The 10,914-nt window shown below is 40.0% G+C and overlaps 3 protein-coding genes across 4 annotated transcripts; 2 read left to right on the top strand and 1 right to left on the bottom strand.

Annotated features, from left to right (window-relative positions):
* Window positions 1–37: 37 nt before the first annotated feature.
* Window positions 38–10,504, top strand: LOC131298854 (protein MICRORCHIDIA 6-like). Its single transcript, XM_058324350.1, has 5 exons — window positions 38–116; window positions 295–405; window positions 6,859–6,938; window positions 9,342–9,384; window positions 10,116–10,504. Exons 1-5 carry the CDS (start codon window positions 99–101, stop codon window positions 10,197–10,199), a joined length of 336 nt encoding a protein of 111 aa, XP_058180333.1. The 5' UTR covers window positions 38–98; the 3' UTR covers window positions 10,200–10,504.
* On the top strand, window positions 403–2,245 carry LOC131298855 (protein MICRORCHIDIA 6-like). The gene is made up of 4 exons (XM_058324351.1): window positions 403–453; window positions 775–854; window positions 1,606–1,648; window positions 1,851–2,245. Exons 1-4 carry the CDS (start codon window positions 436–438, stop codon window positions 2,004–2,006), a joined length of 297 nt encoding a protein of 98 aa, XP_058180334.1. The 5' UTR covers window positions 403–435; the 3' UTR covers window positions 2,007–2,245.
* LOC131298853 (UPF0481 protein At3g47200-like) lies at window positions 2,438–6,717 on the bottom strand. Of its 2 annotated transcripts, XM_058324349.1 has the most exons (3): window positions 5,770–6,717; window positions 4,015–4,715; window positions 2,438–2,637 (listed from the first exon to the last, which is right to left on the bottom strand). In XM_058324349.1, the coding sequence occupies exons 1-3, from the start codon at window positions 6,415–6,417 to the stop codon at window positions 2,613–2,615; spliced, it is 1,374 nt and encodes a 457-aa protein (XP_058180332.1). In that variant the 5' UTR covers window positions 6,418–6,717; the 3' UTR covers window positions 2,438–2,612. The 2 variants fall into 2 exon arrangements, with proteins under 2 accessions (XP_058180332.1, XP_058180331.1); XM_058324348.1 differs by lacking the exon at window positions 2,438–2,637 and having other exon boundaries at window positions 3,560–4,715.
* Window positions 10,505–10,914: the final 410 nt, after the last annotated feature.

Raw genomic sequence — 10,914 nt, 5'->3', positions numbered from 1 at the left:
ACAGCCAGTTTCTCCTTCTGTTGAATCTTTTGAAGCTGTTGGGGCCACTCCTTCATATATTTCGACTAGGAGGCCAGAAACATTTATTAACAATCACAATGTTGGATCCTGGCAAGGTATAATGTTGAATAACTTATTTTTTTCTTGAATATCGAGAACCTTCTCGATTGGTTCTCTGGTTGGTGTTGCTTGAATTTCTGTTTCTGGAACCAATTCCTCAGTATAGATGAATGAGGACTGAATCTTCACATACCTTTTTTTTTTTGTCTTTTTCTGCTCGGTAATTTTGAGAAGGGCCAAAGGGAAGGAGGAAAGAACGAAACCCTATGGTGGAACTCGAGAATGGAAAAATTCACAAGGTATCAAGGTCTTATTCAAGCGACACACCAAAAGGGAGTAAAACAGGTCTGCTAAAGAAGTCAATCCTTAGTTCTTATGAATCCCATCTTATGCGTCAGTACTTGACTCAAAATACTCCCTCCGTTCCCATTTGTTAGTCCTTTTTTGACAGTTGTGCCTTTTAATCGTGTCAACAAATAATGTATTTTCGTCAAGACATTACAGTATTCTTCTACCAATAAAAGGCTCTCACTATGTTCTTGTAGATAGAATTTCAGAATCATTTATACAAAAATAAATTTGAAAGCATAGACATTCTTTTGGTGCAACTTGTATGCATAATCTACAGTCAACCTCTCCCTCTCTTTTTTTATAACTATTTCGGCTATCTACTGTAGCATCAATGTCTCCAATACTTGCTTGCTTCTATAATAGGCTCCACAGAGCAATGAAAATCAGTTGCAGGAGCTAGAGTTTACCAGCCTGATGCAAGAAAATAAGAAACTCCGTTCGAAGTAAGTGCAGACCAGCTGTAGTTTACATTATTGGTTTTGGAGCTTGGAGTAGATTGGGTTATTTTGTTTGTAATGTCAACTTGATCCTCGTACCTTGACAAACTATTTGTAACAAGAAGTACATGGAGCAGGAGACAGAGACAGTAATTAGTAGCCTCTTCTGAGGTGAAACAATCACCTTTTTTGCTCTTTTAGTAGTGAACCAGTGGTTGAAATAACCCTTTTCCGGATATCAGCTAGGGGCGTGCCTGCTTATGTGTAGCTTGAATTAGCTTCAGTTTTTGCTTGTTAAATTTATCTTTGCATAGAGCCCTGATGGATTGCATTAGTGAAAAAAGGAGTTATGTAGTTGACCACCTATAAATAAGAGACTTTGGGGCAAGAGGTCTACACGTCTCTCCCCTACTTCTTTGCTCTAGTAATACTAGTCCTCTTTGTGTATACATCTCCTCCACCAATCTAGTATCTCTAATAGCTTGTGTCTAGTACCTTGATCCTGTTTTCCAATTGTTTCCTTGGGACATAGGGCGCAGAGCCTTATACTAGTCATTGCTTGTGGAGAGTGTCTTCAAATACATATATCAAGAAAAATACTGTGAACAAATACTCGCGTCAAATTATAGGACAAATTCTCAGCATGGCCCGCAACTAACTTGATGACCTCTTGTTCTATATTTTGTAGATACACACACCCTTCCTTCTGTATCCTTTTATTTTGTCAATTCTTCATTTGTGCTTATGTATTTCCCAGGTTACTGGAATTGGAGAGAGGGGAGGAAGATCTTAATCTAAAGGTACTTCACAATGTTCACTCTGTAAACAATAAATCATTGATGAATTGCAAATCAAAGAAATTTGAACTCATTTTGATCTGCTTATCAGCAATGTTTTTTCTCACATGGTATTTGCAAAACCAACCTAACTTTGGTGCTCCTAGAATGGGAACTTCATTAAATTTCTTGTTCTTCATTCATCAGTTCCTTTGTTTTGCGGCAGGCGCAACAACTTTGGAGCGGACTTGGTGATCTCGAGTCTGAGTACATGGGAATGTTGGTTGAATTGGGCGTTATACAACGATTAAAGACGCAAGAAATACAATGGATGAGTCTCTCTTCTTCTTTTTTTGCATCTAGAGAGCATGATGTTTTGTAGTTCATGATTTTGGGTAGTGTACCACGAAATCCCGCAATCCTTTTGGAAGAATTAGGTTGTAAAGAGCAGGTCAGAGTTTTTGTTGCAGGAATCTAAGTTCTGTTGTGGTGTGTAAATGTGGTAGTCTTGTGTAAATCATGGGGTAGAACTATAATTATGTGACATATGACATTTTGTTTGGACAAGTTCCATTGTATGTGCAAATTTCTTTGATCAAGTTTACTACAATTGCACACACTGGCTCTTTGTTGCCCCATAGGATATATGGTGGAGATGTCCTTTTCATTTGAGGGCATCCTTTGTTCTTCTTCACAATTACACACGCCAGTACACACGGGGCGCTTATATTAAACGAACACAAACACAATCACACACAACACCAAAATATATGTGGTTCCCCAAAATTCGGTTACTCCAAAGGGGCAGCAGATTATATTGGTTGGAGGAGGATTACACCATCCGCTCAAACAATCACAATACACAGCCTCACTAACAAGTGTATCTCTCTGTCCCTGATTTCTGATACTACAAACAAGAACCCAGAGCTTCATTTTGTAGGACCAAACTCCATGATGCTGAGAGCTGAGCTGATTTTCTCCAATTATATCATCTTCGGTGTGCTTGTGAATAGCTGAAGATCGAGATAGGCTGAGTAAGAGAGGAGGGAGCCACAAGTCCCATGAGTCAACAAGAAATGCTCCGATTGATTGTATTAGCACACATATTGAAGTATGTGGTTCCCTCTCCCTTTGTGAGTGAGTCTAAGTTTGTGTGGTTGAGTTTTCCCAACTTACAAACTCGTTTTCACACACGCTCACATATTTTATGAGGTCCCCACACACTACGCGATGCAGTATGTGTGGACCCCGCAAAACATGTGAGTGTTTATTTAAGTAGATGTGCAATTTGTGTGTGAATCTGAAGTTTTTTCACAACTTCATTGGGCTGGCCTAATGGTCAATGCTTGAGACTCAGGAGTTTGCTCCCTTCTTGTGTCTCATGTTCTAAATCTCTTAGGTGTTATCAACTTATTTAGGACCAGTTCATAGAGAGTTTTGCTCTAACTTCAATTGGCATCCCTTGCACCCTCCCGTAAGTGGGCGGCAAGATTGGTCTCCAAGATTAGTCGAGGTGCGCGTAAACAATTCCAAACACTTGAGTTTGAAAAATAAAATCAGAATTTTTTCTTGCTGATGTACTAGAATTTGGAGGTGGTATGCATTTACCCTTTTTTTTTTGAAAAACTAATTTAGCATTCCTTGCATAGTGATGGTGTTTCTTGTCCTCTCAAAACTTTCAGGCCGGATCAAAAAGTCACTCATATGGCATAGCTATGATGCCCTAATTGAAAAGGCCATTTTTAGTCACCTCACCAAAGTCTAAATATTCAACCAAATCTTCCAAACATCAAAATATTATTGGCGTACATAATAAGCTTTAATATTTATACTTACCTTGACGCCCAACGGAAGATTAGCATAAATGAAGGATATTGCCAAAAATGGAGGGATGTCCATTTGAAACCAACCAGAATTAAGCTCATGATGACCAGGGAAGAACACAATAGTATACAGTAGCATTTTGTGGACAGAAATGGAAATGATAGAACAACAATACACATGTCTTTGCTCGGCTTTATCCTTTTTACAAGCAAGTAATCATGCAGATACATAGAAATTAGTACTCCATCCCATAAAGTTGGTATCGTACGAAATTACGTTCAATTTTCAAACTAAAAAATAATGTATCGTATATATTAAAATAATTATTTATTTTTTTTTTCATTTTTCAAAACATCTCATCAAAATCTATCAAATAAGATTCATATTATAAAAAAATTATTTGGATAAGTACATTATTTTCAAGCTTGAAAATTACACGTAATTTCATAGAGTATTAATTTTACTGGATGGAGGAATGGTATATATTAATGAAAGAGTGACGAAGCAACCAGTTCTCCGTCAATCTCAATTATTTGCGTGGACGGTAATATGGATAGATGGTGTACCAAGTTTGAAGAAAGGAGAGGATGAAAAGGAGAATGGCGGCAAGGATAGACAAATAAGCCAAGGGACTCCAATTGGTACTCTCGTGGTAGGCCTGAACAAGATTTGCACGGAGTCTATTCTGTGGCTTGCGGCGGTAGTCCAGGATTGGTTCATACACATCATTAAACATTTTCGAAGTAAATGGGTTGAGGATCGGTACTTCCTTAGAGAGCGAGTCGAAGAGTTGGATGATAGCTTCGTCACTTCCGATACCATTTTCTAAGATACGACTGGATATCAACAAGCGGACATCTCTAGGGCTTTGTATCAACTGCCGCATGAAGTAAATAAAGGAAGTCACTTCGCCCTGAAAGCCCCAAGCATGGAGGCCGTCAAAAGCTATCAAGTTTAGAAATATTGATTCCGTGGCATGGTCCACCTCCAAGCGTGGGAGTCTCAGGACCCCATCGTCCTTGTGGAACGAGATTGTCTCCCCCGCTTCCAACCTGATCCCGGCTTCCGTAAGTTCAATTGCTGACGAGAATGCATGTGTTTGGCCAGAAAAAGTCGGGGGGTTTTCGGAGACATATCTCACATCCCAAATTAGGGTCTTTCTATACATGTCCAATACGTGCAAGGCTTTCCCCACTGGCCGTGGCCAAATGCCGAAGTAACGTACGGCGACACGATTTTGGATGAACTCCTGGCGTAGCTCACCACCCTGCAATTGTTATGATCGAACGTGAAACGATATTTAATTTTATTTAGGACAAATTTTCGTAGTCGTCCCTTTAGTTTTACGGTTTTTTCAATTTTGTCCCTCTAGTTTCAATTGTCTCAATTTCGTCCCTGTAATTTGTTTTACGTTCCAAATTGGTAAAATTGTTAACACCGTTAATAAAACAAACGGAAAAATATGAGTGTTCCAATTTTCAATCCGGTTGAACCGGTGTGAAAATCTTATTTTTTTATCATTTTATCCTAAATGGTAGTAATGAATTTTTGGCAATAAGGCCTTTCAACAAGCACTCGAAGACTCCTTATTTAGTTTTCGGGTTCTCTTAGGATGCTCATTGAAAGGCCTTATAGCCAAAAATTCATTATGACCATTTAAGATAAAATGATCAGAAAAATAAGATCTTCGCACCGGTTCAAATAGATTAAAAATTGAAACAATTAATTTTCTAACTATATTTTTTAATATGTAAATGGTGTAAAAAAATAAATATTCCAATTTTCAATCCGTTTGAACCGATACGAATATCTTATTTTCTGATCATTTTATCTTAAATAGTCATAATGGATTTTTGGCTCTAAGACCTTTTAAAAGAGAACCGTGAAACTAAATAAGGAGTCTTCGGGTGCTCGTTGAAAGGCCTTAAAGCCTAAAATTCATTACGACCATCTAAGATAAAATGATCAAAAATATAAGATTCTCACACTGGTTCAACCGGATTGAAAATTAGAGTACTTAATTTTTTAATCATATTTTTCTATTAGTACCATTAATGATTTTACCAATTTGAAACGTAAAGCAAACTATAGGGACGAAATTGAGATAATTGAAATTAGATTGACGAAATTAAGACAACCGTAAAACTAGGGAAATGACTACGAAAATTTGCCTTTTATTTATCTCGTAGAGTTAAGCAATCAAGCCAGAAACATTAAAACAGAACACATGAATTTTTTTAGAGAGAGAGAGAGAGAGACTATAGAAAAACACATTTAGAAAAAAGAGAAAGAAAATGAATGAGATGAATCTGTCTTCTTACGTTTTGCACTTGATCGATCTTTGCGAGAACAAGCATGGGCAGTTGATTTTCAAGAAGGAGCATGTCGCGCTTGAAACCAGCAGTTTCCATGTCACCAAAAACTGGTCCAGGCCAATATTCCGATAAATTCCCACCCAAGATACGGAGCATGAAGCAGCCATCTAGGACCATTAGCTTCAAGAATCCGCAGGTATCCGCATTCCAAGAAGGATGGAGTGCATCGTAAAAGTCTTTCAAATCTTGGACCACTGGGACCAGAGCATTGAAATATGATTCGAGAGGCTTCTCTGATCTCTTGAGAAAATGGAGGAGCGTGTTGAGCTTGCGCTTCTCCATTGGCATCAAATGTTCCTTCCCATAATGGTAAGGACCAAAGGACACCATTTGAGGTTCGTAGGCTTTGTCGTTTAGGTTTTTCAGGAGAGCCGGCACTTTGAAGATGGATCGCTTCTTCGAGTAGCGATCCAGCGCTGTCGAAATCGAACCATCATCCAAGAGCTTGACTCGCTCGGATTCGTTTCTTATCTGTACGACCCACTCCTGATTTGCCCGATTAGTAGTCCACTGCTGCACATCCAGCACGGACTCAACTTCACTCGAACTTGAACCATCATCCAAGAGCTCGACTCGTTCGGGTTCGTTTCTCATCTTTACGACCCACTCCTGATTTGCCAAATTAGTACTACTACACTGCTGCACGGGCTCAACTTCATCAACACCACCTGCATGCTATGATTGAATCTCCCGGCATTTTGCAACACTCAAGGATTCACCAATGTGTATTTAATGAGATATATTTTTAAATATTTGTGCCCTTCTTCTCTCTCTTTTCTTCATAGTATTAATTTATGCACCAAACAAATCAGAATGACTATGAGGGACTCATAATCTCCTCTCTGAAACAGAATAACTTTGTCCTTGTATCTTTTCCCTTTGTGTTTCCTAAACAACCAAGTAAGGTACTCTAATTAAAAACAGGAGGAATCCATGATGATGGGCCATAGTTTTGCCCCCCCTTTTTTATTAATTTTTATAAATATGAGTCCGGGTAGCTTGCGGCACCTTGACTAATGCTTGCTTCTATAATAGGCTCCCCACAGCAATGAAAATCCGTTGCAGGAGCTAGAGTTTACCAGCCTGATGCAAGAAAATAAGAAACTCCGTTCGAAGTAAGTGCAGGACCAGCTGTAGTTTACATTATTGGTTTTGGAGCTTGGAGTAGATTGGGTTATTTTGTTTGTAATGTCAACTTGTCCTCGTACCTTGACTAAATATTTGTAACAAGAAATACATGGAGCAGGAGACAGAGACAGTAATTAGTAGCCTCTTCTGAGGTGAAACAATCACCTTTTTAGCTCTTTTAGTAGTGAACCAGCGGTTGAAATAACCCTTTTCCGGATATCAGATAGGGGTGTGCCTGCTTATGTGTAGCTTGAATTAGCTTCAGTTTTTGCTTGCTAAATTTACCTTTGCATAGAGCCCTGATGGATTGCATTGGTGAAAAAAAGGAGTTATTGTTTCTCCACAAAAAGTGCAAAAACGGAATTGGCTTGGAATCGCGGGCGTGCCAGGACTGGATTGCAGTCCAAACTGTATTTCAAGGCCTTCGTGCCTCAAAAATCTGACTTCTTTCAAACGATGGTGCTAGGCCCAAAGGGTAAGGCCTCGTGATGGTTCGTTGTTCGCCTTTGCTGGATAAGGACTTAAATATTTTCTAACCGTTGTTAGAAAATGGTTAAAAGAAAAGGAAAGGACTGAAAGGTAATGAAGGAACGAAAACAAACTTTATTAATCGGTTAACAAAGTTTGGGTACAAGGAAATAAAATGACATAAAATCTAGTCCGTGCTAGATTGAACAGCAAAATAAAGACAATTGAAAGATAAATTGGGTAAGCCGTGGGCTTGATTGGTCGTGGACCTTGGCCAAGGCCTTCAGAACTGTGATTTATAGGAGCTACAGGCCTTGAGCTGCTTCAAAAATGCTCCAATGCATGGCTGCCAAGTGGCCTTCTAGCAAAGGCTTGGGCTTGAGCAGCTCCAAAATGCTCCAATGGGGGGCTTCTTCCTGAACAAAACGTGCCTTATACTCCAAGAGTATGGCAAAGGCCTGAGAAGTCCTCCTTTTCTGTGCAAATCTCTGAAAAAGGGCATAAAGAATCTCAGGCGCCCTGCAGCACCCAGACCATTTTGAGCTGCTTCAATACTCAAGCTACTGCTTGCATGGCCATCTTCCGGGCCCACCATAGCTGCAGGCTAAAAATACCCCAGGCCCTCCCATCATTTTATTGGGCCTTCAACTCCTTGTGGGTCCCAAAAAACCCTTTGAGCTTAATTCTTTACGGAAGAAGGATCGAGAAAAAGATCAAGCAGGCCTGGGAGAGCTGCTTGTGAGCAGCTTGCTTAGGTCTGCAGGAGTCATTCACTATAATCTCCATGGGCTGCATGCTCGCCACCTGTTGCTGGCCTCTGCATTATCCTGAAGAATGGGGTCCCGCCACTACAGACCTTGAACTGCTTGTGAGCAGCTTACCCAGCCTTGTCCAGCAAGAATATTCTAGGCCTTTGAGCTGCTTGTGAGCAGCTTCGAGGCCTTTGAGCTGCTTGTGAGCAGCTTGAGGCCTTTGAGCTGCTTGTAATCAGCTTCGAGGCTTTTGAGCTGCTTGTGAGCAGCTTGAGGCCTTTGAGCTGCTTGTGAGCAGCTTGAGGCCTTCAAGCCGCTTGTTGAGGGCTTTTAAAGATGTTTTCTTAAAGCAGTGGGCCTATTCATCAATTGGGCCTGGACTTGTGGTAAATCATGGGCCTTTGTCTATTGTAAGCCTTCTGAGCCCAAGCCTGGTGAGAAATCCAAGGCTTCTACCAATTTGGGCCTATTTTGTAGGCCTTGTTACTTATAGGAATTTGGGTTAGGCCTGGACGAAATACTCAGGCCTGGTGGACTGATTCAAGCCTTAGGCCTTTGACTGATTTAGGCCTATATGGAAGGCCTTTGACTGATTTAGGCCTATATGGAAGGCCCATCATTTCTTAAGAACCGGCCCTAATTCGTGGGCAACTGGTCATAAGGTCTTTCAAGGCTAGGGCCTCGACCCTCGAGGCTACCTTTTAACCCGTAAATTCGCTTCCTGATTTTTGGCCAAAAATGGGTGTAAACAGTTATGTAGTTGACCACCTATAAACAAAAGACTTTGGGGCAAGAGGTCAACACATCTCTCCCCTACTCCTTTGCTCCAGTAATACAAGTCCTCTTTGTGTATACATCTCCTCCTCCATAATTCCATTCTAGTATCTCTAATAGCTTGTGTCTAGTACCTTGATCCTGTTTTCCAATTTTTTCCTTGGGACATAGGCCGCAGAGCCTTATACTAGTCATTGCTTGTGGAGAGTGTCTTCAAATACATATATCAAGAAAAATACTGTGAACAAATACTCGCATCAAATTGTAGGACAAATTCTCAGCATGGCCCGCAACTAACTTGATGACTTCTTGTTCTATATTTTGTACATACACACACCCTTCCTTCTGTATCCTTTTATTTTGTCAATTCTTCATTTGTGCTTGTGTATTTCCCAGGTTACTGGAATTGGAGAGAGGGGTGGAAGATCTTAATCTAAAGGTACTTCACAATGTTCACTCTGTAAACAATAAATCATCGATGAATTGCAAATCAAAGAAATTTGAACTTATTTTGATCTGCTTATCGGCAATGTTTTTGGTCACATGGTATTTGCAAATTCGGGAAATTTATCTGGTCAACATTTTTGTCACAAGCAGAATAGTGCTCAAGCCGAAAGTAATAGTTTTCACAATTCTTTCCGTTCAGCAATGAAGAAATTATTTGGCCGACTTTTTCTCGCAGCAAGTTAAAAAACTGTACGTGTCGTTTGCATCCCGACAATTTAAGAACGATTTTAATCTTGTCTTTTCCATTAACATGATGAACAATGTTGACATGGTTTACCATTGGCTTGTGTTGAAGATGACATGGACTTTTGAAACTCGAAACATTTCGTAAGGACCAAATAAAAAGATAAGCATATGCTTTATAAAAAGTCGAAACAAACGAAAATCACTGTCCAAGTCCCAGCCGAAACCACGTTGGGGAAAGAGAAATAATGGCTATGTTTGATATCTGATTCATGGAGGGATTTGTGGAGGTAAAAAGAAAACCAAAAGGTAAGGAGAGAGGGGAAAAAAACCCTTCACGAATCACTCTCCTTTTCTTTTCCCACTGCAAGTCCCTCCATAGTGCCGAAATCCAAAACCAACCTAACTTTGGTGCTCCTAGAATGGGAACTTCATTAAATTTCTTGTTCTTCATTCATCTGTTACTTTGTTTTGCGGCAGGTGCAACAACTTTGGAGCGAACTTGGTGATCTCGAGTCTGAGTACGCGAGAATGTTGGCTGAATTGGGCGCTATACATGATTAGAGATGCAAGAAATACAATGGATGACTCTCTCTCTCTCTCTCTCTCTCTCGGTGTCTAGAGAGCATGGTGTTTTGTAGTTCATGATTTTGGGTAGTGTACAACGAAATCCCGCAATCCTTTTGGAAGAATTAGGTTGTAAAGAGCAGGTCAGAGTTTTTGTTACAGGGATCTAAGTTCTGTTGTGGTGTGTAAATGTGGTAGTCTTTTGTAAATCATGGAGTAGAACTAGAAATGTGTGACATCTGACATTGTATTTGCAAGTTTCTTTGATCAAGTTTCCTATGGTGGAGATGGCCTTTTCATTTGAGGGCATCCTTTGTTCTTCTTTACAGTTACACACATACTAGTAAGAGATGAGAGTCCCATGAGTCAACAAGAAATACTCCGATTGATTATATTTGCGCACACATTGAAGTGCGTGAGGTTCCCTCTCCCTTTGTGAGTGTGAGTCTGAGTTTATGTGGTTGAGTTTTCCCAACTTACAAACTTATTTTCACGCACGCTCACATATTTTATGAGGTCCACAAACACAACGTCATGCAGTATGTGTGGATCCCACAAAACACGTGAGTGTTTATTTAAGTAGATGCGCAATTTGTGTGTGAAACTAGAGTTTTTCCACAATCCCATTGGGTCGGCCCAGTGGTCAAGGCTTGAGACTCATGAGTTTGCTCTTTCCTAATGTTTCAGGTTCAAAATCGCTTGTGTTATCAAC

Source organism: Rhododendron vialii, chromosome 8a, assembly GCF_030253575.1.
Source record: "Rhododendron vialii isolate Sample 1 chromosome 8a, ASM3025357v1".
NCBI lineage: Eukaryota > Viridiplantae > Streptophyta > Magnoliopsida > Ericales > Ericaceae > Rhododendron > Rhododendron vialii.
This window is presented reverse-complemented; position numbering and strand designations above follow the sequence as displayed.

Coding starts and splice junctions, on each gene's coding strand:
- LOC131298853 (XM_058324348.1), bottom strand. CDS start 6,417: ATGAGAAACGAACCCGAACGAGTCGAGCTCTTGGATGATGGTTCAAGT. Junction 4,716..5,769: donor AGATCGATCAAGTGCAAAAC/GTAAGAAGACAG, acceptor TAACAATTGCAG/GGTGGTGAGCTACGCCAGGA.
- LOC131298855 (XM_058324351.1), top strand. Junction 855..1,605: donor AATAAGAAACTCCGTTCGAA/GTAAGTGCAGAC, acceptor TGTATTTCCCAG/GTTACTGGAATTGGAGAGAG. Junction 1,649..1,850: donor AGGAAGATCTTAATCTAAAG/GTACTTCACAAT, acceptor GTTTTGCGGCAG/GCGCAACAACTTTGGAGCGG.
- LOC131298854 (XM_058324350.1), top strand. Junction 406..6,858: donor ACCAAAAGGGAGTAAAACAG/GTCTGCTAAAGA, acceptor CTTCTATAATAG/GCTCCCCACAGCAATGAAAA. Junction 9,385..10,115: donor TGGAAGATCTTAATCTAAAG/GTACTTCACAAT, acceptor GTTTTGCGGCAG/GTGCAACAACTTTGGAGCGA.